The 23,663-nt window shown below is 44.6% G+C and overlaps 1 protein-coding gene across 4 annotated transcripts in view; it reads right to left on the bottom strand.

Moving 5' to 3' along the window:
* The window catches only part of CIT (citron rho-interacting serine/threonine kinase), a 205,091-nt gene that overhangs the window by 91,150 nt on the left and 90,278 nt on the right, over positions 1-23,663 (bottom strand). For all 4 annotated transcript variants that reach the window (XM_006151544.3, XM_027773085.1, XM_027773086.1 and 1 more), the window contains exons 11-17: positions 16,011-16,116; positions 14,949-15,092; positions 13,548-13,667; positions 6,738-6,908; positions 6,437-6,487; positions 5,877-5,930; positions 1,792-1,932 (exon numbers count right to left, since the gene is read on the bottom strand). In XM_006151544.3, the coding sequence (XP_006151606.1) occupies positions 1,792-1,932; positions 5,877-5,930; positions 6,437-6,487; positions 6,738-6,908; positions 13,548-13,667; positions 14,949-15,092; positions 16,011-16,116 (787 nt within the window). The remainder of the gene's footprint in view (positions 1-1,791; positions 1,933-5,876; positions 5,931-6,436; positions 6,488-6,737; positions 6,909-13,547; positions 13,668-14,948; positions 15,093-16,010; positions 16,117-23,663) is intronic.

Genomic DNA, 23,663 nt, shown 5'->3' with positions numbered 1-23,663 from the left:
GAGGCATATACTCAAGTCGGGAAGAAAAGTCCCAGGCAACCGGAGCAGCAGCAAAGAATATAAGACTCTATAATCCAGGTCACTCGTTGGTGTAGGTTACAAGAGTGCATTCATTCATTCAAATATTTACCAAGCACCTACTACCTGCAATGTACCACACTAGTCGTTGTGGAACATAGAGAGGAAGACGACATCATCCCTACCCTTGGGAAACAGAAGACAAAAACACAAATAAACAATAATAAAGGTTAAGAGGAGAAAGACCCAGAAAGCAAAAGGTGCAGAGGGCCGTGGGAGGTTGCAGGCAGGCAGGAAGACTTCTGGCTGAACAGTGGAGTGGAGGAGACACAGAGAAGTAAGCATTGCAGAGGGAAGGTACGGGTGGTTTTTAGTGGGGAGGGCAGGAGACTGGAAGATGTTTCACACAAGGGAAGCACGCTGCCAGAAACTCAGAGGTACTCAAGAGCCAGGGTATACCCCAGGTGACACCTAAAACGGCTACAGCATAGAATATGTTAGGGGGCAGCAGGTGAGAAGGTTAAGGTGTAACATTTATAGATCAAATGACTCAGTTTCGTGTACCAGATCGGGTGCATCCGGGAAACTCCCGGAAGGTTTGGGATAGTGCGGGTGGTGCTAAGGACCTTGTACATGGGGGTCTATAAGTCTTAGATGGAGTGATTAGTTAGAGGGAAGGAGAGACTAGAAGCAGAAGGTCAAGAAATTATTGTGTTTGCTCAGCTACGGGGATCAGGACCTTGGCAAGCAGGAGGGCTACAGAAATGGCAAGCAGGGGATGAACGGAGAGATGGGGGTAGCTGTATTTATAGGACTGAGGGACTCACAGAATGGCAGGGTCTAAGGATAAGAAGATGACACCACGGTTTCAAGTCAGAGGTGGCCAGATGAAGAAGGGTGGCCCTGAACAGTCTGAGGAAGCTAAAAAAGGAAACCAGTTCGGAGGGTGGGGAGAAGATGCCGAGTTCTATTCTAAATCGGATGCACCATGTGGATGACCAGTCAGGAGGTCAGGGGAGCAGTAGCCTGCAATGTGGGTGAAGATGGCCCCAAAGAGACAGGTGCCAGGACAGTCACAATTAGACTGTGACAGAGAAAAGCAAAGGCCCGGCCACAGGAGGAGGGTTGATTCGACTGTGGCACACCCACTCTGCGGAAGAAACACCAAGAGGCTGGGGAGGCAGAGGGGAGGAAAGGAGAGGTGTCACTTTGTACTCTATGTTCTTCTTACTGTTTAAGTTTGTCAAAATGAGAAGGTGCTCATGTATTTCTGGTATAATTATATAAACGGTTTCAACAACAACAACAACAAAGAATTTGAGGGAGAGAAGAGGCCCCAAAATACAGATCTGAGAGTCTTCGACACACAGGTGATAGGGGAGGCTTTGAAAATTAACATGTAATTAACACTGTTGGGAGAAAAGGCAAGGAAAAACAGAGGGAAGAAAAGGAAAAACTTGGAGATGGAATTACAGTTAACCTACATACATATAAATTATCCCAGATGAGTAGGTCAGAGGAAAACAAACAGAAAGGAAAAGCTTTTATCAAGACATCTTTCTACTGGAAGCTGCTGTGACAAATCTTTCTTTCCCTTTGGGGGAAAATGTTTCCAGGCCTCTCAAGTTTCAAAGGGAACTTCAAAAGGAAAAAGCAGATTGGTCAAACATCAGCAGTGTTGGTTTTCCGCTTTCTTTCCCTTGGCACTGCCAAAGGCTGGTCGTGGACGTTCACGTGGGCGTCAGCCCGGTGGGCTGGAGGTTCCCTCCTCACCTCGGCTTCAACCAGTTTCTTTCTTATGCCTTCGGAGGAATCCTCGCGGTTCTGTAGCTTCTCCAGCTCCCTCTCAGCTCGCTCCTTGGCCTGGCGGATATTCTGCAGCAGCTCGGTGGCTTCAGTGCTGGCTTTTACAGCCTAGGCCAAAAGAAGGGACAGGAGATATATGGCCAGATATACTCGTGGCAAAAGATGGGAACGAGGGGCTGGTAGGCACGTGGTGGTTAAAGTGCTAGAATCCAACATGGCTGACCGCAGTTCGAGTCCTGGATCTGGCAGAGTGCTTTCTCACTTTCTCTCTCTGTCTCTCTCTCTCGTCAAATTAAAAAATAATAAATTAAATTAATAATTCTTTAAAAAAAAAAAGATGGGGATGAATTGTGTGCAACAGTCATGATAAATGCTGGAGATGTTGGGGATGTTTATTTCCCCACTTAGAGTACTCTATGTTGTATTCATGTTTTGAAAAACCACACTGTACCCCACAAGTATGTACAACTATTATACGTAAAGTCGGAATTACAATAAAATTATTTCTTAAAAAAAGATGGTGGCAATATCCTAAATGGAAAACGCAGATAACACTGAGCAGGTATACTCATGTATATATTCATTTTTCAAAATATATAAACCCTCATTCTAGGGCCTGTTCTCTGTGGCACAGCAATAAAACATAATCTCCTACAGGCTGAAAGTTCTGTGCTGGCTACAGTCAGATAGCCTTGGTTGGCCTGAAAACATGGCAGACGCATGCACGACACCCAGGATCCTGAGGAACTAGAGCGTGAGGGAAAGGGGATCAAGACCCGACAAGATCCAATTGACAGTGTTTTCTCACCCCCTTTCTTTTCCATGCACACACGTGCCTCTCTATCATAAAAAAGGAAAAGTAAAAACAAACCACTCATTTTATCCTGTAATCCATCTCTTCTTTTTTTAAAGGATTTTTTTGTTGTTGTTGTTATAGGGTGCATACACTTGCAGAGAGAGACAGTGAGAGGGGAAAGTAAGAACTCACCGCCCGGGGAGGATAGCCACGCTGCAATCCCTTTCCCTCCATTCTCTTCTCAGGATTTTGGGCACCTACGCACATGATTTTCAAGCCCCAAGGTCCGGGGCCTGAACCACAGTCAACCGTGTAGGAGTCCAGCGCCTTAGGCACTATGCTGCCTGCTGGTCCCAGTAGTGCTTTTTTATTATTACTGAATTTGGAACACATGCTACAATTAAAATTCATGTATTTTCCTTTCTTGAGGTACAGTCTGATAATCACTAACATCTTTGATTCAATGTAATGCAGGGAATACAAACAAAAAGGTCTACCCAGGAATTTATATATCGATATTTACCTCTTCTCCTTATTCAGTTATTTCATCTGCCAATTTTCCTATTTAGAATTTTTACTACTTTTCCAAAAAGAAAACGAGATAAACGCTATAAACTCTCCCCCCCAACAGATACCTTTCAAAGAGTACAACAGCCAAATTGTTCATGACAAACAGTAGTTTTTAAATAAAAATGCAAATCCACATTAAAACAAACAAACAGCTAAATCTCTTAAAGTTTGTATTTGTTAATTATTTATTTGGGTCTGAACTATACTATAGCTCTTACAGCAATAGAGGGAAAGATGGGAGTTTATGAGACCAACAACTTCACACTTAACTTGATTTGAATGAACATTTTTAAAAGTAGGGTCAGCCATGGTGGTATAGTGGTACTGTAGGGCTCTAAAACACCAAGGTCCTATAGGAAAGTCCCAAGTTCACAACCCGAGGTCTCTTTGTATAAGCCAGGCCTGCACATATGCCCTTAATCTATGTTTGCTGAAGCTAGAGGTGGATCGTGGTATGAAGACCCAGTTGGGGAGGTGCCTGTGGCTTTCTCTCATTCATACTCTCTGTCTTTCTCTCTCATGGAACACATCAATAAAATTTAAAAAGAAAATTTCAGTAGAAACCACAAGAAAACTCCAACTCCCAATGCTACATTGTTCAACAGGAGGGCCATTATCCACATGTGGCCACTAAGTAATTGAAATGTACCAGAGAAATTAATTTTTTTTATTAGATTTTTGCTCTAGGGCACATGCACTCCCTAGAGAGAGACAGAAAGAGACAGAGAGACAGGGAAAGTGAGAAATCACACCCTAGTAGGAGTGGCTACCCCACAGTCCCTTCTCCTCCACTCTCTTCTTGGGATTTTGGATGCACGTGTGCTCAGTGTGTCTTTTAAGCCATTAGTCTGGGACTTGAGCCACAGAGTTGCCGTTGGGATCCAGTGCCCTAACTACCACATCATTTGCTAGCCTGAGAAGTTATTATATTTTTAATTTGCAGTTAATTTAAAATTTCTAGTTTATTGATTTTATTTCATGAGAGGGAAAACCCTTTTCATTAAATGTTTCCAGTATTCAACTAAAAATTGCTAATAGAGCAGATTTTCTTTTAGAGAGAGAGATTGTGGTTATAGGGCACCTGCACTCACTGAAGAGACAGAGAGACAGAAAGTGAGAAATCACCCCCTCCCCACCAGTAGGGATGGCCATGCTGCAATCCCTTCTCCATTCTCCTTGCAGGATCTTGAGCATACATGCACACACATCCAACATAAGTTTTAAGCTCCCGGGTCCAGGACTTGAACTACAGTTGACTACATGGAAGTCCAGCAATGTAACCATTATGCCATGTACTGGTCCCAAGAGGTCAGATCTTAAATGTTCTGACCCCAAAAATAAATAAGTTAGGTGAGGTGATGAACATGTCCAATAATGTGATTTAATCATTTCACAATGTATACACAGCAGGAGACTGCATAGAATTGTTGAAATCCATGCAGTTTTTCAAAACATGCATTTTCTGCAAACTTTTTGAAGAACCCTCCCTTCATATATCAAAATATCTTGTATAAAGTTAATATGTATGATTTTTATTTGCCAGCTATGTTGTTTAAGTAATTATTTTATTTAATTTTATTATTATTATTATTAATTTTTAATTTGACCAGAGAGAGAAAGTGAGAAAGCAAGGCACCAAGTCTGGGACTCAAACCACAGTAAGCCATGTAGGAGTCCAGCTCCCTAACTACCACGTCACCTGCTGGCCCCTCCCAATTACATGTTAATAAAAGTTGGGAGAGGTTAAAAAATAAACACTTAAAATAAATAAAGGGCCATTCACGCAAACTCTGTAGCACACTATAAAATAAACCCACCACCCTTAACCACAAGAGGACCAAGGGGTTCTCCAACTTTCCATGAGGCAGGATGCTACCCCCACAGAGTTTCTTTCTTTTTGTTTTTAAGAATTACTTAGTTATGGGACCAGCAGTTAGCGTAATGGGTATGTCACTGGACTCCCACATAGGCGACCGCGGTTCGTGTCCTGGACCCGGTGGCTTGAAACTCATGTCGGGCGCATGTGCATGCGTGCTCAAGATCCTGAGAAGAGAATGGAGGAGAAGGGATTGCGGCATGGCCATCTCCCTTGTCTCTCTCTGTCTGGAGAGTGCACACACCCTATAGCAAAAACCTCTAAAAAAAAAAAAAGAATTACTTAATTTCATTTGTTATTATTTTATAATTTGACCAGAGAGAGAGAGAGAAAGAAAGGGAAAGTGAGAAAACAAGCCACCAGGTCCAGGTCTCAAACCACAGTAGGCCACGTGGGAATCCAGCGCCTTTAAACACCATGCTACCTGCCAGTCCTACCCACAGAATTTCTGACAGAAATTAGTATGGGTCATTTATGGCCCCTGCTTCTCTTTAAAAATGTGTAACATAGGGGGCCTGGGCCCCAGAGAAGAAAGAAGCAGGCCTCTTGGGTTCTGTCATAGTATAATTAGAACCTCTACTTGAGAGTTTCACGCAGTTTAGTTTTTAAAAATAAACACTGCTGACATGTCTCAAAGGGAAAAAGTAGATTCAGAACTCCAAAGTTTTCAGGTAATAGCTCACTCCCCCTACATTTTCTTCAGTGCTAGGTGACTAATTCTGCTTCCTTCATCTTTCGCACTCTAGGATGAGGCAAACGAAGGTATTTAGAAACAGAGGATTAGTTCCCAAAAAATCACCTCGGGCTTACCTTTTCTAGCTTCTCTTGGAGCTCCTGAATTTTGAGCTGCTGCTCAGCATTGATCTATAATTAAAATAAAGCAAAAAACAAATCAGCATTAGTGTTTTGCTATATTTATTGCAATCTTTTTTTTGAGGTCTCTGTGGGGTCTTTTTGTTCCCCAGAACCTACTAATGGAATGGAAGAACAGGGGTCTATCAGAGAAGCCTTCGAATGACCCAGTGCAAACCTCCATATAGACTATTTCTCAGGCAGCAGCAACATATAAGTAACAGAGAACCCAAGTCACCCAGCATCTAAGACAAGGAATGTCATAGTTTTCCTAAGTGTCCAGGCTTATTTGCTAACGGTGAGCATGTGTAACAAGAAAACGAGGTGTCTTTTGTCTCTTTCAGAACCACAGCTAAAGCTGAACGTGGTCGCCCAGAGACAGACCATCCAAATAAGCCAGGAAGAGAGTTCTCCAGTCATCGTCATTGCAAGAGTATTCTTAATCAATGACTGACCCCGAGAGTAACGTTGAGACAACTATCTACCCAAAACGGTAAAATCAATCATGGAACACATACCTTCTCCAGTTTGGAATATTCTACGACTTCAGGTTTCCCTTGATCTTTAGCCTGCAATTAAAAAGATATAGCACACTGGGAAATCTCAGCAGCCGAAGAGTATTATAGCCAGCGCTACCTTTTGTACTTTCTTGCTCTCCGTGACTAAAACAGTAACGATAATAAATAACAATAAGGTCGTCATCTACAAATAGAGATCAGGAGTTTCCAAAGTATCCCATTCTTTCTCCAACCTATGCTCATTTCTTGTTAAGATTATGATTTTTGCCCCAGAAGCACCCCCTGGAGGACGGCTGACCACCTTCATCAGTTTATGCTGACATTCTGTTGCTTTCCGCTTGAATTCTTCAGCGGCAAGCCGAGACTCTCTCAGCTCGGATTCGTAGAGATCACTCCGTCTTCTTGCTGAGACAAGGTCTTCTTCCAGTTGGTTCATCATTAACCTCATTTCTTCCACTTGAGCCTGGTACTCCTAAAGAATAGGCAATGGAATAAAGGGGAACTTTAGAATTGGGCAGCTATGGAGCCAGGTAGTGGCGCAGAGGTAAAACACTATGCTGCAAGGCTGCCCCTTGTGGGAAGGTTCTCAGTTCACATCCAGAAACCTCCCTGAGTACATCAGACATGAATATGCCATGATGTGAGGCTGGGGTGAACCATGGCATGAGGACCCTAATGGGGATGCTGTCTCTCTCTCTCTCTCTCTCTCTCTCTCTCTCTCTCTCTCCTTCTCTTCTCTCACTGGCTCAAAAGAAGAAGTAAATGCTTTCAAAAAGAAAAAAGAAGGTGAATAGAAAGATGAACCAGGGCCCGCAGATGGCGTAGCGGTTATATTGCTAGACTCCCATAAGGTCAACTGTGGTTTGAGTCCTGGACCTGGTGGCTTGAAAAATCATGCCGGGTGTGTGTGTGTGTGTGTGTGCGTACATGTCCAAGATCCCAGGAGGAGAGGGGAGGAGAGGGAATTGTGGTGTGGCTATCCCACCTTAGGGGTGATTTCTCTCGTTCCCTCTCACTGTCTGTCTCTCTCCAGCAAGCATAAGCACCTGAGGCCTAAACCCCTGAAAACAAAACAAAACAAAAAAGATGAACCAAGAAAAAGCTATTAACTCGGTAAAAGTGGGGAGAAAATAAAGGAACGAGAAAGGAAAAATAAACATTAAACCTTTAAATACTGTAATGCAGAACGTGTATCATTAGTAAAAACCACTGGGAATGCAACCGCCTATCATAAAATCCTTTAAACAAACACCACCACACAATATGCACAGGACCTGAAGGCATAGCACAGGAGGGCCAGAAGAGATGTTCTTTAAGCAACCAGGATAAACTGCTTACGTTTCGTTTTCCTCCAAGGGTAATCATCTATATAGATTTGTCCTTTAGAAGTCATGTGTGCCTCTAACACAATTAGATATGGTACTAGTTTTAAAATTAACCTTTCAGACGGCACAAGAGGATAATTGGAAATCTCGGTGGAAAGCATCTGGGAAGGTGAAACTCATCATGTCAGTTTCTCACCATTAATTTTTCTGGACCCAAAACTGAATGATGAACTTAACAACGTTCCTGCAATGCAAGTCACCCTGAAATTTGGAAGAGTCACAAAATACTGACTCTGGTCAAAATAACTGGTGAGCAAAATTCCAAGGTGAGAATTATCTTGCTCCCTTGAGTAAATCCTTTCAAGTGATCCAAGCGGCTCGACCTTTTCCCAAATGAATTTCTAAAATCAAGACAAACACTTGAATGAAAGGGTTTTCAGAGTTAGATTTACCAGAAGAAATGGACCACGGTTTTGGAAACTTTGGAACAAGATATAAAAATGTTCTTTGTTAGTATAATGAAGGACAAGAACCAGGATTGTGAACAAGCATATTTATCTTTTTTTTTGGGGGGGGGAGGTTTTTTCGCTATAGGGCGCGTGCGCTCGCCAGACAGACAGAGAGAGAGACAGAGAAACAGAAAGCGAGAAATCACCCCCCAGGGGGGATGGTCATGCCACAATCCCTTCTCCTCCATTCTCCTCTCGGGATCTTGGGCACACACGCACACGGGCCCGGCGTGAGTTATAAGCCACCGGGTCCGGGACGCGAACCGCGGTCGACTATGTGGGAGTCCAGTGACATAGCCATTACGCTAACTGCTGGTTCCCAACAAGCACATTTATCTAACCCAAGGTGCGGGAGGTATCAATTGAGCAAGAGTTTTTTCTTTTTAAACCAATGAATTGCAACTTCTAAGTTTTTAATATCAAGGTATAAAGTAAATCTTTCACTTGGTTTTCATAGGTGATTTCCCCCAGATGCACTAAAAAGGAAGTGATGTTCTTACACAAATTGGACAGTTTTCAAGAAAGCACACCTCTCTGTATCAGAAGAGAAGGAAAAAATAAAAATTGAGCCTGAAGTAGAGCACAGGTCTTACTTCACTCCTTCCCAACAAAAGCACACAGTTAAGGAGGGTCAGTCCTAGCAATCATGGGGCATGCAGGTTATCTGGGTAACGTGCACCAAGCAGATGATGACAGATCATATAGCCAAAGGTCTTTATAACCCGCTCACAATTACCTGAACTCACAGTGGAGGGTGAGCCGGATAGGAAATGGCACATCCTATCCTGGAGATTTTTCAAGGTCCTCTAGCCAGGGCCATGTTATGTGTCTTATGGCTCTGGGCATTGATTCTTCCGTGATCCTCTCCTCCATTAAAGAAAAGAAATCTTGGGCCAGCAGGTGACATGGTAGTTAAGGCGCTGAACCTTACATAGTTAACTCCATGGTTCAAATCCCAGACCCAGCAACTTGGAAAAAACACCAGGTGCGTGTGCTTACATGGCAAAATCCCAAGAGGAGAATGGAGAAGAAGGGACTGCAGCATGACACCTCCAGGGGGTGATTTGTCACCATCTCTCTCTCTCTCTGTCTCTACCTATCTCTCTAGCGAGTGTATGTGCCCTATAACAAAAATCTCAGGAAAAAAAATCTTAAAAGTTACATTTTACAATTGCATTCCTGTAAATACAAAAATGCTAAAATAACCTATGAAAATAGTGTCTTTGACCTAAAAGCTCATTTTTTTTCTTCTGATTGAAAAAGGTAAACATTTATGGGCCCCCAGGAGTCCAGCTGGTCCTACATACTGTGCCCGCTGTGCTCAGTGGAAAAGCTAGCACTGCCCACAGGGATAAACACTAAACTGCAAAAAAAGGAAAGAACTAGAAGAAAGTCTTGGGCATCTTTTATCCTCAAATTCCCTTTTCTTTCTTGAATTTATGTCAGCGAGAGGGGAATGTCATTTTTGTGGTTTGTTGAGATCGAGGACAGAATGTCTGTTTCTTCCCCTCGACATCTCTCTTTCCCGAGCTGTCAGCACCCAAGAGGGAAAAAAACAAGTACCAGGCAACATCTCTGTCAGCTCTCTGAGCTCTGAGGGCAGTCAGCTTGCTGCAAGCATCAAAAGGAATTCTAACTCATTTGTTGATCCTCTGTGATTATGCTGGATACTTTAAGAAAATCCTGTAAATCCAATAGCTAACCAAATCCCTGCTTCAGGAAAAATCTGAGAAAAGATAATCAGGTCTGTTTCCAAGGGCAACTGAGAGAGCTATGGTACCTCAGCATGGAATCACTTGTATGAGGAGGGTCTCCAAAGGGTTCATGGGAATGCACATTATTAAAAACAAACAAACCAAAAAGCAAGCGTGAATTTCAACAATTGTTTGTATCAAAATAAACTCAGAGGCTGGCCCCATAGCCTAATGGTTAAGGGAGCCGGATCCCACATGGCCAACTGCAACTCAAATCTCAGCCCCAACAGCTTGAAAAACACACCAGATGTGCGTGCGTGCATGTCTAAAATCCTGACAGGATGGAGATGTGAAGCAGAAAGGGTTGCAGTGTAACTGCACCCCATGGCGGGGGTGGTGGGTGGGTTACAGGGGTGAAGGGGCTTTCTCCCTCTGTCTCTGGAATTAAAAGAGAAAAGAAAAAAGAAAGGGAGGGAGGGAGGGAAAGAAAGCAAGGAAGGAAGGAAGGACAGTAAATAAACTCTACTTTAATTCCATTTGTCCATAAACGTTTTTGAGTCCCCTCAAAGGTATGAGTTGAACAGAGAATGAGGGACAACTTTTGGGGTCCACTTAAAGCAAGTTTTCTGAATAGAGCTTCAGGACTTTGTGGGGAGGAAGTAACAAGCAAGGTCCCATCCAGTCAGAAATCCTGAAACACGAATGACGTCTGTGGGCCCGACACATTTGTTTCCTTTTCTGAGAAGAGAAGTGCAAGGGACCACCAGCAATTTCTAGTAATGGTGTACAAATCAAACCAGCACATGAGACGTCTTGATGTTATTTTAAACCAAGCCTAAATACTCTCCAAGGGGTAGCTAGGTAGAAGCAAAATATTTTTTAAAAAATAGGGGACCAACAGTTGGCGTAATGGCTATGTCGCTGGACTCCCACGTAGTCGACCGTGGTTCGAGTCCCAACGCGGAGGCTTAAACTCAAACTGGGCGCGTGTGCGTGTGTGCCCAAGATCTCGAGAGTAGAATGGAAGAGAAGGGATCTGCGGTGTGGCCATCCCCCCTGGGGGCTGATTTCTCATTTTCTGTTTCTCTTTCTGTCTTTTGGGTGAGCACATATGCCTTATAGCAAAAACATCTCAAAAAAAAAAAAAAAAAAAGATAAATAGCTGTACAGCCAATCAGCTTGTGTGAGGACGAGAAGGGAATAAATCTGAAATCTGGGAGGAATCAATATGCTACAGACAAAATGCTGGGAGGTTGCTGCAAGCATTAAGAGCTGTTTCTTGTTGCAAACATTCTACTCTCATAAAACTTACCAAAAGTCATCCTAATAAATCTTCCGTTCGATGAGAAATAAAACCTGAAACTGAGAAGTTTCCTTTCCTCAGCGGAACTTTTAGCAGCCATTAAATCTGAACTGCCACATGCATATCAACTGTGCTATGAATCATAAAAGGGGTTCTTTTGAACTCAGTCTTTAGCCTATACCTTTTCAAAATGTCCTGATAATTCTGTTTCTGTGGCACTCATGGACACCAGCTGCTCCCTCTGGTGGCCAAACAAGCTTTCATTTCCCCAGGACATCACCGAAAGTAAATTTCCAAACACACTGAACTAAGAGGAAAAAAAGAACCCTTACCTCTTGGAATTTTTAGGATGAAAAGCTGTGTTGATAAAAGGACCCATGAGTCAACAGTCAAACCGGATTTCTCAAAGGGTTTGCGTGGCCCTCAAAATCTCTAAGGTTAGTATTTTACCGTTCCAACTCCTGGTGGTCCACTTGCAGTTTCCTATGCATGTTTATTTATAGTGTTACTAAGCAGGAGGATATTAGCCCAGAATGTAAAAATATGAAGGTGATAAATCATGCCCACAAAAACCCCAAAGACGATCACTCTTTCTTTAAAGCGTAATTAATAGATCAAGCTATTTGCAGGAGTTTCCTACATTCGCACCACCCAGATGGCTAAGTTTGTGCTACCCAGAGACAAAAATGTGCGTTTCCATCAGTGTTTTCAGTAGATTTTCCGAAGTGAATGAGAGTTGCCTGGCAGCTGATAATTCAGCTCTCCAATTTCTCATTGCCATCGCTTCATTAAAGTTTCTATTTACAGTTTCTTCAAAAGACAGGAAAAAAAATCATGCTAAAAAGGAAACAATGAGGCGATATAAAAATGAGCCATCTAAAAAGAAAACCATTTTAGAAAGGGAAAAAGAGAGTAGGCTTTTTAAAGGTCTCGGTTCTTTTTTCTGAACACAGAAGGGACAACGTTCTTCAGTCGGATATGCCGTGTTAATTCTGAGTTGGCCTGAATGGCCCAAACTTTCCTTTTAGAATATTTCTTCATATAAGTAAAACTATGAATGACGCTGGCTTCTCTCAAAAACTTATAAGACGTCTAAAAAGCTACTCTCTATGTATGATGTTTTTGGAATTTTTGCTCTAGGCCAAATGCACTTGCTGGAGAGACAGAGAGAGACACAGAGAGACACAGAGAGAGAGAGAAGACAAAGAAAGTGAGACAGCAACTCCCCCTGGGTGGAGGCACACCACAATCCCTTCTCCTCCATTACTCACTCCTTCCAGGATTTTAGGTATACATGCACACGTGCCTGGTGTGTTTTTCAAGCCACTAGGTCTGGGACTCAAACTGCACAGTTGGCCATGTGGAATCTAGCCACCTTATCGCCATGCCACCAGCTGGCCCACTATCAAATATTTAATATTTTTGTTTTTATTTTTTTTCTAGCCACCTAAAGTAAGGGTTGACAAACATTGCCTATAAATGACAAGCCAGATAGTAAGCAGATTCAACTTTGTGGGGCACAGTCTGTAATAACTATTCACCTCTGTTTTTTTGTAGGGGCAAAGCAGCCACAACCAGGATGTTAATGGATGAGTGTGGCTGTGTTCCCATAAACTTTATTTACAGACATTGAAATTGAATTTCGTATTATTCTCACATGCCACAAAATATTTTGAGGAGGCATGTTTCTCCCAACTGTTTAAAGCTGTAAAAGCAGTTCTTGAAGCCAGCGAGTGGTGTGGTGGTGAAGGGGGCTGGATTCTATGTGACCAACTGCATGATTTGAGTCCCAGTGGCTTGAAATACATGCCAGGTGCATATGTGCGCATGCCCAAAATCTCAGGAGGAGAAGGGATTGTGGTGTGGCCAACTCCTCACAGGGGGTGCTTTCTCTCCCTCCCATCTCTCTCTGTCACTCTTTAGCAAAGACATACACTCTAGCGTACTTTAATTTTTTAAAAATAAATAAATAAAAAACATTCTTAGCCTGCAAGCCATAGAAAATAGAGCACGGGCCAGATGTGCTTCATAGGCTGAAGTCTGCCCATTCTTGCACTAAACCTATATAGAATAGACATTATGGGGTGCAGACTTCAAAAAAAGCTGGGACAAGCACTCTAAGACTTACATAAGTCATAGGAAATCTAGTTTCCAAGTGACCTAGATACCTGTCTCTCTCCTCCTCTCCCCACCTCGTTTTCTGTGTCTCAAACACGCCTCTCCTGGAATTAGAGGTCCAGTCGGCCAGCTGCCACCCTACTCCCATGCAAGCAGTCCTACCTGCTCTTTGATTTCCTGGAGCTTCCGGCTCTGCTCTCTGATATCATGGAGAAGCTGCAGTGCTTTGTCATCCTCCTGGGACACCTCCATCCGTGCTTGCTCCAAACTTCGCTTTAAGCTCTGCGGAAAGCAAAAATTTTAATAGGGATGCCCTGTGGATTCTGCTGTTTGAAAAGACTCATTAAGTGAGCTGCAAGCTGCTTCGCAGACACCAGGACGGTTTCGAGTGACGGACCAAAGTTGACAATATCCAGTTGGTTGCCGATTCCAGTTTTCATCCTGTAAAACTCCCTTGGTTAAAGAAACATCACCCTGAGCTTGTGACCTTATGACTGCAGCCTGAAAGGGCATCAGCCTGCCTCCCACCACCATCCCCATCTTAGTCTTAGTAGATACTTACTTGCACGTCCAGTACTAAAAAATTAAAAAGATCCCTTCGCTGCTGCAACCACTGTTTGGATAGCTACAAAGTCTTTTCTGTAATATCAGTTATTTGGGGATTCTCAGATATATACGCTTCTTTCAAAGGAACACTGACTTAATTCTCTGCCCAATTGTCATTTAAGACTCCGCATGGTCTACTTCCACCTCCTGGCTTATTTTTCCTGGGCACCTTTCATCCATAAGGCTCCCTCAATTCTTCAATGGCACTGAAATATACATCTGAAATACATAGCTGAATAGCTTCACCCACCACTGAAAGGCACCCAAGTCTGGAATGGAAACATAGCAGTTATTCTTAATCAGCCACATTCTATAGATTTCCTCTCCCTTGTGAGAGAGGGGAGGGGGGGAACTGTAAGAATGTGTGATTCAACTTCTTAAGACTGTTGAATTGGGCACATTAAAAAAACACCTGAATGAGAAATTTAACGAGACAATGGAGAAGACAGTCCACTCTTGTGAAGGAAAGGAAAAAACAAAAGTCACATGGTAAATAATGACAGAGGGTCTGGGTATTAAAGGCTGAGTTTTCTCATGGCTACCCTTACTCTAGGCAAAAACAAGTTGATTTCATTTGAAAGATGTTCTCGTGTACGTGTTTGGGAGCTTGGTTCCCAAGGCTAATCGTGTGTTGGACATGATACAGACCACAGAGGTTGGGAGGGGAGATGCTCAGACCTGTGAACTCCTTGCAGTCATGGCTGACCCCATCTCCAGGCTCTATAGGAGCAGCAGTGTACCGAGACCTCCTGCTGGAAACGAGCCCAACCTGGTTTCTTGGGGGCTCACACCTGGCTCCTGCTACCCTGCCAATCACAGACCTAGCTTTGTCCTCTCCCTCTCTCTGCTCTCTGCCATTGGCTGTGATGTGCCTCATGGAGCTGTCATGAAACAGGATGAGACACACACAACAGGAAGTGCCGCCTCCAAGGAAAGAGGGCTTCGGGGAAGGCTCACACTGCATTCTGTGATGTAGGTGGCAAGGTCCTGTTCCAGGAGGGATCTCTGAGTCTCAGAGGCCTTCAGCTCCACCTCCTTCTGACTAAGCACAGCCTCCACCTCTGACACTCTCCGATGTAACCGGGTCATTTCCTGCTCCATCTGAAATAAACACATCGACAGGTTAAAAGGGCCCGTGGAGGTGCGTTAGGAGCAATCAAATCTCAAGTCGCCTCCGAAACCACCTGGTGGTCTGGGCGAGCGCTAATTCGCCAAGAGTGGGGATGGAAATACCATTGTTTCTTCTCCCGGGCGCGCGCAGTTCTTCGTTAAGGACAGTCACCAAACGCTAAGTCACTCCTCTCATTCAAGTCCCGGTTCACACTTGATCACTTCTCTAACCACCCAGCTGGCAAGGAAGCCACAATCATCATATTTTCACCTGCTTGCTTTTTTGGTTTTTGGTTTGGTTTGGTTTTTGCAGACGTCACTTTAATTTTATCCCAAATCCATCTTGATCCCCCCCATCTCCTTGCAAAGATCTAGAGGACAAATCCAGGACAGGGCAAGGAGAGATTTATTCGTCTGCACTCTTAGGAGTCCCAGGCAAGCAGTGACTTTTATTAGTTTCCAGAGGGTTGTCTCTGGGCAGGAGCAGTGAGTGTTAAGAGACGTTGAGATAATCGAGACAGTGGCCGCGGTGATATAAGCAGGAGTTTTAAAAGATTAGGAAGGAGAGACTTCGCCTCACTCAAAGCAGATGGGATGCATCGCGGCCACAGGTGAGGACCCACGCCACCTGCCGGAAGAAGCAGACATCTGGCTGGGTCATGCTGAGAAACGGGCCGTTTTAAATCCAGGGCCTCCTCTGGTTAAGACTTAATGGATTTACGGCAACGGCAAGGCCCGAATTCATCTCCCTCTGAGCTGCTGGAGGTGCGACTTCAGCGAGGGAGAGAGTGCTTCGCTCTCTACGGATCAGGTGGCTCAGTGCCAGCAGCGGCCCCGGGCGGATCCCTTGGCATATACTGACGGAAGGATCCTGGAGCAAGGAGGGAGGCCGGCTGCGAAAATAAATACCTTGTGACACTTGTCCTGAGAGTCTTGCAACTCTTTGCTTTTGATGAGGAGTTTCTTTTCCATGGAGCTAGTCTTGGCAGGGGAGTCCAGACCAGACACAACAGACCTAGACAGAGGAAAACCAGCGTCAAGGTGGTCATGGGTGGGCCTGAGAAGCTGCGTTCAGAAGCTCCGGCACCGATGTAGGGCCTGTCAGCACCCACTCTGTGGCTGCCGGCGAGGCTGGCTCAACAGCTTCTAATGACATCAAGGCCAAGAAGCAGGGAGGAGGAGAGGACTCTGGAAGCAGGTGGAATTAGGTGCAAATTCGGTTGCCATCAGTCTCAATTCGGTCCCTCTGAGCCTCCGTCTACCTATCTGTAAGGTGGAATGACAATCAAAGTTCCTGCCACCAAGGAGCATGAGCATTAAATGCCTGACATTGAGCTGGACAGGGCTTCACTCACCTACTCACCTGACAGGCAGGGACTGGGTACCCACTCTGTTCCAGGCACTGACATGGAGCCGTGAACAGACAGACAAGGTCCCCCCCTGCCCTCCTGGAGCTGACATTCTATACGGGGCAGACAGAACGCATCAGGCAGACACATAAACAAAACAGTTACAACAGATGATGTGAAAGAAGCAAACAAGATGATGCGGTAGGACAGAGGCAATGGAGCTGGGGGCCTGTTTTAGGCAAGGGTGATCTGGGAGGGCTTCTGGACAGGGAGACATTGACCCGAGACCTGACGGATAATAAGCAGCTATTCACTCAAAGTTGCAGAAGGAAACAAGCTCCAGGGAAGGGGATAGCAGGTGCAAAGGTCCTGAGGCTGGATGGAGCTAATGCAGGAAGCATGTACTAGAAGTTGCGAGTTACTAACTAGATCAATGTGTTGTTTTTTTCCCCCATCCTCAATCTAGCCAATTTGGGTCTGTTTCATTTTAGATAAAAAAAAAAATCTAAGGCTTATGATGCTAGACCAAATAACACCTGTGCTCCCTTGCCAAAAATGCCCATGTCCGAATTCCCAGGAGCTGTGGTGTGTTACCACAAATGGCAAAGGGGATTCTGCAGTTGTGATGAAGTTAAGGGTCCTGAGATGAGGGGCCTGTCCTAGATTATCTGCATGGATCCAGTGCAGTCATGAGGGTCCTCAGGAGACAGAAGCAGAGGAGAGGAAGAGCTACTTCTTTTTTTTTTTTTTCTTTAAGATATTATAATGGGGGCAGAGGGCACCGTCTGATATTTGACGTTGCTATGCTGCTGGCTTCGAGGATGGAAGAAGAGTTCCCGAGCCAAAGAACGTGGGCAGCTTCTAGAAGCTAGAAAAGGCAAAAAAAAGCAGATTTCCTTCTAGAGCCTCTAGAGGAAGTGCAGCCTTGTCTACACTAAGTTTAGCTCAGTGAAATCATTTTAGACTGCTGCCCTCTAGAACTGTAAAATGCTAAATGTGTGCTGTTGTAAGACATGGAGTTTGTGGTCTTTGTTACAGCAGCAATTAGAAACACATACATTTACTAAGCACTGGCTATCTTCCTGGGTCAGTTCAAATGCTAGACATGTTTTAACTCTTCACTCCCCATAACAACTCTATGAGGCAGGTAAGACTGATCAACCTCATTTTTTTTTTTTTTAAGATATTTTGGCAAGGGACATGTGCACTTGCTGGGGAGACAGAGAGACAAAAAGCGAGAAATCACCCCCCAGGGGGGATGCCACATCACAATCCCTTCTCCCTCCATTCTCATCTTGAGATTTTGAGCATGTATCCACATGAGGCCAGCATGAGTTTCAAGCAGCCAAGTCTGGGACTTGAACCACAGTCAACTATGTGGAGTCTGGTTCCTTAACCACTACGCCACTGCTGGTCCCAATCATCCTCATTTTCTAGATGAGGAAATTGAGGGCCCAGAGAAATTAAGTCACCTACCAGAAAACAGATGGTTTCTGTTGGTCTCACTAGGAAGCTGGAGAAGAGAGACAGGCTTGAAGTACCTCATGTAACTCTCAAGAAACTATCACAAAAATAACAGCATGCCTTCCTGACAGTGAGGTAGAGAATGCCCTCCCACAAAAAAGACATACCTACACGGGATCTTCAAAGAGTTCATGGTAAATGTATGTTATGAAAAAGCTATGTGTGAATTTAAAAAAAAAATTTTTTTTTGCACCAAAATAAGCTCATATTGAGGGACCAGCAGGTGGTGTGGTGGTTAAGGTGCTGGACATTCCCACATGGCTGACCACAGTTCGATGCCTGGATCTGGTGGCTTGCTTTCACACTTTCCCCCTCTCTCACTCTCTCTGTGTGTCTCTCTCTGGTCAAATTAAAATAAATAAATGAATAAATAAAATTTAAAATTATTTTTTAAAAAATAAGCCCATATTGAAAACCTATGTTTCTGTAAACATTCTGAAGTCCCCTCATATATATAACGCACACGCTGGGCCTCATTCCTAGAAGCAGTTAATGATGAGTGGAGAGCAAAGTTCTCATCCTGGGCATCCCGTCTCGCTTAATACCCAGTGTGAGCACTGGGATCGGTGAAGGGGAAGGCCAGAGCAACAGCTGGCAGAGGTTTTTCTGTATAGAGGGATGTGGCAGAGGGCCACAGTCCCCATCTCTGTTGCCCTGGTAACAGGGCTGCAGGAGCTGGCTGCCAATGAGCATTCAGGTCTTACAGTAGGTGAAGACCTGCTTTCTGCTGCCCCAATCTACTACCCTGCCAAGAGAGGTCCGCTCCCAGCAGTAGCAAGACACCCTTCTCCCAGCTGCCTCTAGCCCAATGACAGGGGCTGGCATGAATGACAGTGCTGGCTCGCTGCACCCCAGTGACAGCCACCTACACTCATGCTATGGGATGGCCGAGTGAGTTAATGCCAACCCTTATGCCTCTCTGTTCCAAAACTGACCCCATGGGACTGGCAGATGGTGAAGAGAGACAGGCTTGGTGGTTAAAGTGCTGGACTCCCAGATGGTCGACTGTGGTTCAAGTCCTGGACTTGGTGGCTTGCTTTCTCACTTTCTCTCTCTGTCTCTCTGTTTCTCTTTGGTCAAATTAAAAAATAATAATAATGATTAAAAAAAAATTTAAAACTTTTGGCAGGACCAGTATATGATGTAATGGTTACATCACTGAACTCCCACAGAGCTGACAGAGCTTCAAGTTCTGGACCTAGAGGCTTGAAACTCATGTCAGGTGCATGTGTATGCATGCCCAATACCCAAAAGGAAAATGGAGGAGAAGGGAATGCGGTGTGGCCATCCCCCAGGGGGTGATTTCTCACTTTTGGTCTCTCTTCCTCTCTAGCAAGCAAGTGCATCCTATAGCAAAAAAAAAAACAAAAACAAAACAAAAAAACTCTCCAAAACAAAAACTGACCCCACCACTCGCTAGCTGTATAACCCCTCTGAATATCACTTTCCTCATCTGTAAAATGGAAATAGTTCTCAACCTACTTCAAAACATTCTTGTGAAGATTAAAAGAGAACCTGTGTAAAGTCCATGGTCCAGTGCCTGGCACACCGAAAGGCCCAGTGAATGTCAGCCATGACTATCATTGCTGTCACTTTTATCGTTACTACCCCTGCGACTTTGTAAATAGCTTCTGCTTCACGGGCCTAAAGTGGGCGCTTGAGATGGCAAAAACCAGGGGGCTGAATTTGCTCTGTGCTATTATTCACGTTAGATCGCATGTTGATTATTCACAGAAATGGGCAAGTAGGATTGCAACCCAGAAATAAATGCTTTCTTAAAATTCACGCTTTGGGTTAGAAATTTTAACCAAGTTCTACACCTCTTACCAGCCTCTTTTCTACCCTCCCCCCGACACACCCACACCCACACCCACACACACACACACACACACACACACACACACTTTTTTTTCTTTTTTGTTTGAGATGAAATGGATTGCTTGGCATGGCCTTGAGCTTCCTGTGCTATTTTCTTTATTTCTAATTGCACTTTGGAGGGTTTGGAGGGTAGGCTGGGGGACCAGGCCCAGACCACCTGAGGAGGGCGAAATGATGCACAGACCAGGTCCTTGGTCCTTCAAGAGTCACTTGTGTATCTAAGTCACAACATGTAAGACGTATGTTGGGGTGACAACACAGTCTAAACACGAAACTGGCACCCCTTCTGAAAAATGATGACGTGAGTGTGTGATGGTGGGGTGGGATGAGGTTTGAAACACAATGACACGAGAGGGAGCGGGTGGGTGTGGGGAACTGCTGCCTTGCTCCACGTTTAACACGTGCCACGGTGGGTACAAGACAAATTGCGAATGGTTTATTCACACACAAAAATAAATAAATAGAAGTGTTTCTAGGTCACTGATTAATGGTGCTCAGAATCGGGGATCTGTGTGGCCCCTGTCCCCTGGCACGCATGGGAGCCGACGTGACAGCCCTCCTCGTCACCTAAGGTCCAACTCCCTCATTCTGCTATTTTGATGCTTAACAAATGTTCACTGTTTAGAAGTTCTAAGTACAGCAATTAAGAGCTCTTCAGAATACAGTTGCTAAAGAAATCTATCTCTCTTTTTTTTTTTTTGAATAAATAAAAATCACATCTAAAAAAAGCTATGGTAAGAAAGAAATGACTAAACTGGCCTTGTAGCAATAATCCCATAAACAATCATGGGATTAGGGGCTGAATGGTAGCAGCAGTGAAAAGCAAAACTCTGCAGGGCCGACCCACGTGGGAAGGTCCCAGGTTCACACCCAGAGACCTCCCACATACACCAGGCACCCATGTACCCAAGATTCAGAGCTGGCTGAGGCTGGGGGGTGGGCCACTACGTTAGGGTGCTTTCTCTACAGAGAAAGTGCTTTCTCTCTCTCTTTGTCTTTCTGAGAGAAGAAATAAAATAAACTTTAAAAAATAATATCAAGATTAGAGGATGAGGCTGGAGACTAGAGGAGAAAGGTCATCACAGCTTTCTGTGACTTTCTTGATACCCAAACACTTGCATATGAGAATCATCTGGTGTGGGTCAGCCAGTGGCATGGTGGTTAAGGCAGCTGGATCCCATATGGCTGACATATGGTTCAAGCCCTGGACCTGGCAACTTGAAAAACACACCGAGGTGGGGTGGGGGTGAACCAGTGGATGGTGTAATGGTTATATCACTGGATTCTCATGTGGTTGACCACGATTCGAGTCATGGACTCAGTGGGTTACACTTCATGCCTTGCATGTGTGCATGTATGCCCAAAATCCCCAGAGGAGAATGGCGGAGACGGGATCACGGTGTGGCCAATCACCAAATGCCACATTGAATTAGAGGCCAAGTTCTAAATGCCTAGACCCTAAGTCGAGAAATCGCCAGGGATGATTTCTCACTTTCTGTCTCTCTTTCTCTCCAGCAAGTGCCCTATAGCAAAACAAAACCAAAAGAAAACTTTCTTAAAAAAAAAAAAAAAAAAAGAAAAAGAAAAAGAAAAGAAAAAAGCACTGCATGTACATGCGAGTATGCCCAAAAATCCCCAAGGAAGAGAAGGAGAAAAGAATTTCAGCACAGCCTTTTCACCTGGAGGTGCTTCCTCACTCTCTTTCTCTGGCTGTCTCCAGCGAGCACGCACACTCTTATCACAAACTTAAAAAAATACAGAATCACTGGTTTGCTTTTAAAAAGGAATGATGAGCAGGGCCGTCCCAGCCCAAATAAATGAGAGACCGACAGACATGGAGTATAGCCTGGGCAGCACCAATCTTATTAAGCTCCCAAGTGACCGTGTACTGCACAGACAGAACTGAGAAGCATGGTGCTAATCGGAAGAAAGTACTTGTGGACCAGCTGTTAGCGTAATGGCTATGTCGCTGGACTCCCATGTAGTCGACTGTGGTTTGAGTCCTGGACCCAGTGGCTTAAACTCACAACACGCATGTGTGCCCAAAGTTCCGAGAGGAGAATGGAGGAAAAGGGATTGCGGCGTGGTTACCCCCCCTTGGGGGTGATTTCTCACTTTCTATCTCTTTCTGGCAAGCGCATGTACCCTATAGTGAAAAACCTCTCAAAAAAAAAAAGAGAAGTACTTGTGATTTAAGGTCTAGGCATTTAAAACCTGTCCTCTAATTCCATGTAGCATCTGGTGATTGGCCACTCCACAATCCCCTCTTCTCCATTCTCCTCCTCAGATCACGGGTATGCATGCACATGTGCCAGCATGATTCTGAAGCCACCGGGTCAGGGACTCAAACTGCAGTTGGCTATGTGGGAGTCCAGCAACATAATCACTATGCCATCTGCTGGCCCTAGCCCTGCTCTCTTCAAGCAGCAATTGTACTGGTCTGAAATCATCCTAAAAAGTAGCCTTTCATCAAACAGGGCATAATTTAAAGAGCTGATACTATTACTACTTTATGGAAAAATTTGTTAAAAAAAAAAAATCCTGCAATTGGTTGGAAGGCTAAAGCTATGGATGGGGGGCAGGGAGCGTAGAATTACAGTAAATAAACAATTTAGAGGGCTGAACAGTGGCACAGCAGTGACACAAGCCTGCAAGGCTGACCCACGTGGGAGGGTTCATCCATGTGGGATGTCCCTGAACACTCCCTGAACACGCCAGACACACGCATGCCCGTGACCCAAGGATTGCTGGGGCTGGGGATGGATTATAGCATGGGCACTCTGTTAAGGGTCACTGTCTCTCTGTCTCTCTCTCTCTCATGGAAGAAAGAGATGAATAAATCTTTTTTAAAAGTATAAAAAGAAACTAATTATGAAGGCCCGTTGATCCTGGAAAGGGAGAATCTACTCGCTATCTAAAGAATCTTCAAGATCTTTCCTGTGTTCTCAGAATTCTCAGATTTCAACATCATCTTCTGTGAGCTGGGGGCAAGGGTAGAATATAGAGAGGTACTTCATGAGAGCTACCTACAGACCAGCAGTTCCTCACAACATCTAGTGGGTCAAGGCCAAGGACACTGCTCAGCATAGTACAATCTACAGGGCAGCTCCACACAAGAAACCCCAGCCCAGAATGTCAATACTGGTGATCCGGAAAACCTTGCTGAAGAAGCTAAAAAGTAAAAGAAGCCACAAGGGAGACGCACATCAGGAGAGAGCATTCATGCCCCTACTTTCATCATCAACAATATTGCCCATTTACTGAGCATCTACTCTGTGTTTAGGATTATCTCACTGTATCCTTCCAGTAATTTCAAGGTGGGTATTGTTATTCCCATAGCATTAAGCAACAGCTGATCCTGTGGACTTTATGGTTCTCCTACTATATTACAATAACTGGGGGGCAGGGGGATGTAGAGCAAGGCATTCAAAGTTGAGATTGTGCAACTTTAATAGTTGTGGGTTCAAATCCCAACTCTGCTATTTCTTGGCTGGGTGGTCTTGGCCAAAGTCAAGAAAAATGCTGCCGAGGTGCAGAAGGAAACGGTCATGGAGGAAAGGAGAAAGGATCATGTGAGAGAAGGTCACCTCCATCTACGACTGGCTGCGCTCGATGAGAAGATGACGATGCCAAGCCTGAGCCCAGGACAGCACTGGGTGCCCTGGGACATTCACATGCAGGTTGGTCCACAACCACCCAGAGACAGCTCTACTCACTCAAGAGCAAATGCTCCTTCATTGCTTGAGAGCTCGGGAGAGCAATTAAATGAGAAAGGCTAAGGGGTGAACTTGGGGTGGTGGTGAAACACGAC

This window comes from Tupaia chinensis, unplaced genomic scaffold (genome assembly GCF_000334495.1).
Source record: "Tupaia chinensis unplaced genomic scaffold, TupChi_1.0 Scaffold000320_1, whole genome shotgun sequence".
Lineage (NCBI taxonomy): Eukaryota > Metazoa > Chordata > Mammalia > Scandentia > Tupaiidae > Tupaia > Tupaia belangeri.
This window is presented reverse-complemented; position numbering and strand designations above follow the sequence as displayed.